The 1,102-nt window shown below is 64.2% G+C and overlaps 1 protein-coding gene across 1 annotated transcript in view; it reads right to left on the bottom strand.

Moving 5' to 3' along the window:
- The window catches only part of LOC104126835 (collagen alpha-1(II) chain), a gene marked incomplete at its 5' end in the record, with an annotated part of 11,758 nt that overhangs the window by 3,953 nt on the left and 6,703 nt on the right, over positions 1-1,102 (bottom strand). Inside the window, 4 exon segments of the mRNA XM_035894939.1 lie at positions 7-142; positions 695-748; positions 843-896; positions 1,037-1,102. Coding sequence (XP_035750832.1) covers positions 7-142; positions 695-748; positions 843-896; positions 1,037-1,102 — 310 coding nt within the window.

Raw genomic sequence — 1,102 nt, 5'->3', positions numbered from 1 at the left:
GTTCACCTTTCTCACCAGGGGGGCCAGCAGGGCCCTGGAGAGCAGGGTCACCGGCACGGCCCGGGGGACCAGCATCACCACGAGCACCCTTGGGACCATCTTTGCCAGCAGAGCCAGGGGGACCGGGGGGGCCTGGGTTACCCTGCAGGGGGAGAAGATGGGATTAGTACAAACGGGGGTGGCTTTTCTGCCTTTATCACCTGCATCCTGGCGCCGCTCGGGAGCTCCGGGTTGGCTCCTGTGCTTGAAGACCCTCAGAAACAAAACTTTTTATGGGCTGGTGAGCTGCCCGGTGCCGGCCGGGGGCTGTTTAGCTCAGGGACCCTCTGCTACCTGGCCCCCGGCACGGAGCAAGCAGCATCTCCTGAGCCCCCAGCCCCGGTGGTGGACAATTCTGGGTGCTCCCGAACAATCCCGGCTGCTCCCAAGTGATCCTGACTGCCCCCAAATGATCCTGGCTGCCCCCAAATGATCCTGGCTGCTCCCAAGCGATCCCAGCTGCCCCCAAATGATCCCAGCTGCTCCCAAATGATCCTGACTGCTTCCAAGCAATCCCAGCTGCCCCAAAATGATCCCGGCTGCTCCCAAGTGATCCTGGCTGCTCCCAAATGATCCTGGCTGCCCCAAAACGATCCCAGCTGCTCCCAAATGATCCCGGCTGCTCCCAAGCAATCCTGGCTGCCCCCTGACTCACGTTAGGGCCGGGTGGTCCCACGCGGCCAGCGGCACCGGGGAATCCGGTGGCTCCCTGGGAAAGGAGAGGAGAAAGGCGGCTCAGATGCTGCACCTCAATCCCCCCAGCCTTCCCCACCCCCCGCCCCAGCCCACCCCCCCATACTCACAGGGGGACCCTGAGCACCCCGGGCTCCTTTGGGACCAGTTACTCCAGTTGGACCCTGGGAAGAGGAGGAAAATGGGTTAGAAACGTGCCGGCAGGGGGCTGCAACGTGCCTGCCAGGTGATGCCCCAAATTTCCCTGGGGTAGGGACCCCCTTGGGGTTCATCCCCCATTTCGGGGTGCCCCAGCTGTACCCACCTGCGGGCCAGGTGCTCCAGAGGGACCTTGGGGACCAGGAGCGCCAGCGTCACCCTTCTGCCCGGG

The sequence above is a fragment of the Egretta garzetta genome, unplaced genomic scaffold (assembly GCF_000687185.1).
Source record: "Egretta garzetta isolate BGI_Z169 unplaced genomic scaffold, ASM68718v1 scaffold920, whole genome shotgun sequence".
NCBI lineage: Eukaryota > Metazoa > Chordata > Aves > Pelecaniformes > Ardeidae > Egretta > Egretta garzetta.
The sequence above is the reverse complement of the archived record's forward strand: the minus strand, read 5'-3'. Positions and strand labels throughout refer to the sequence as shown.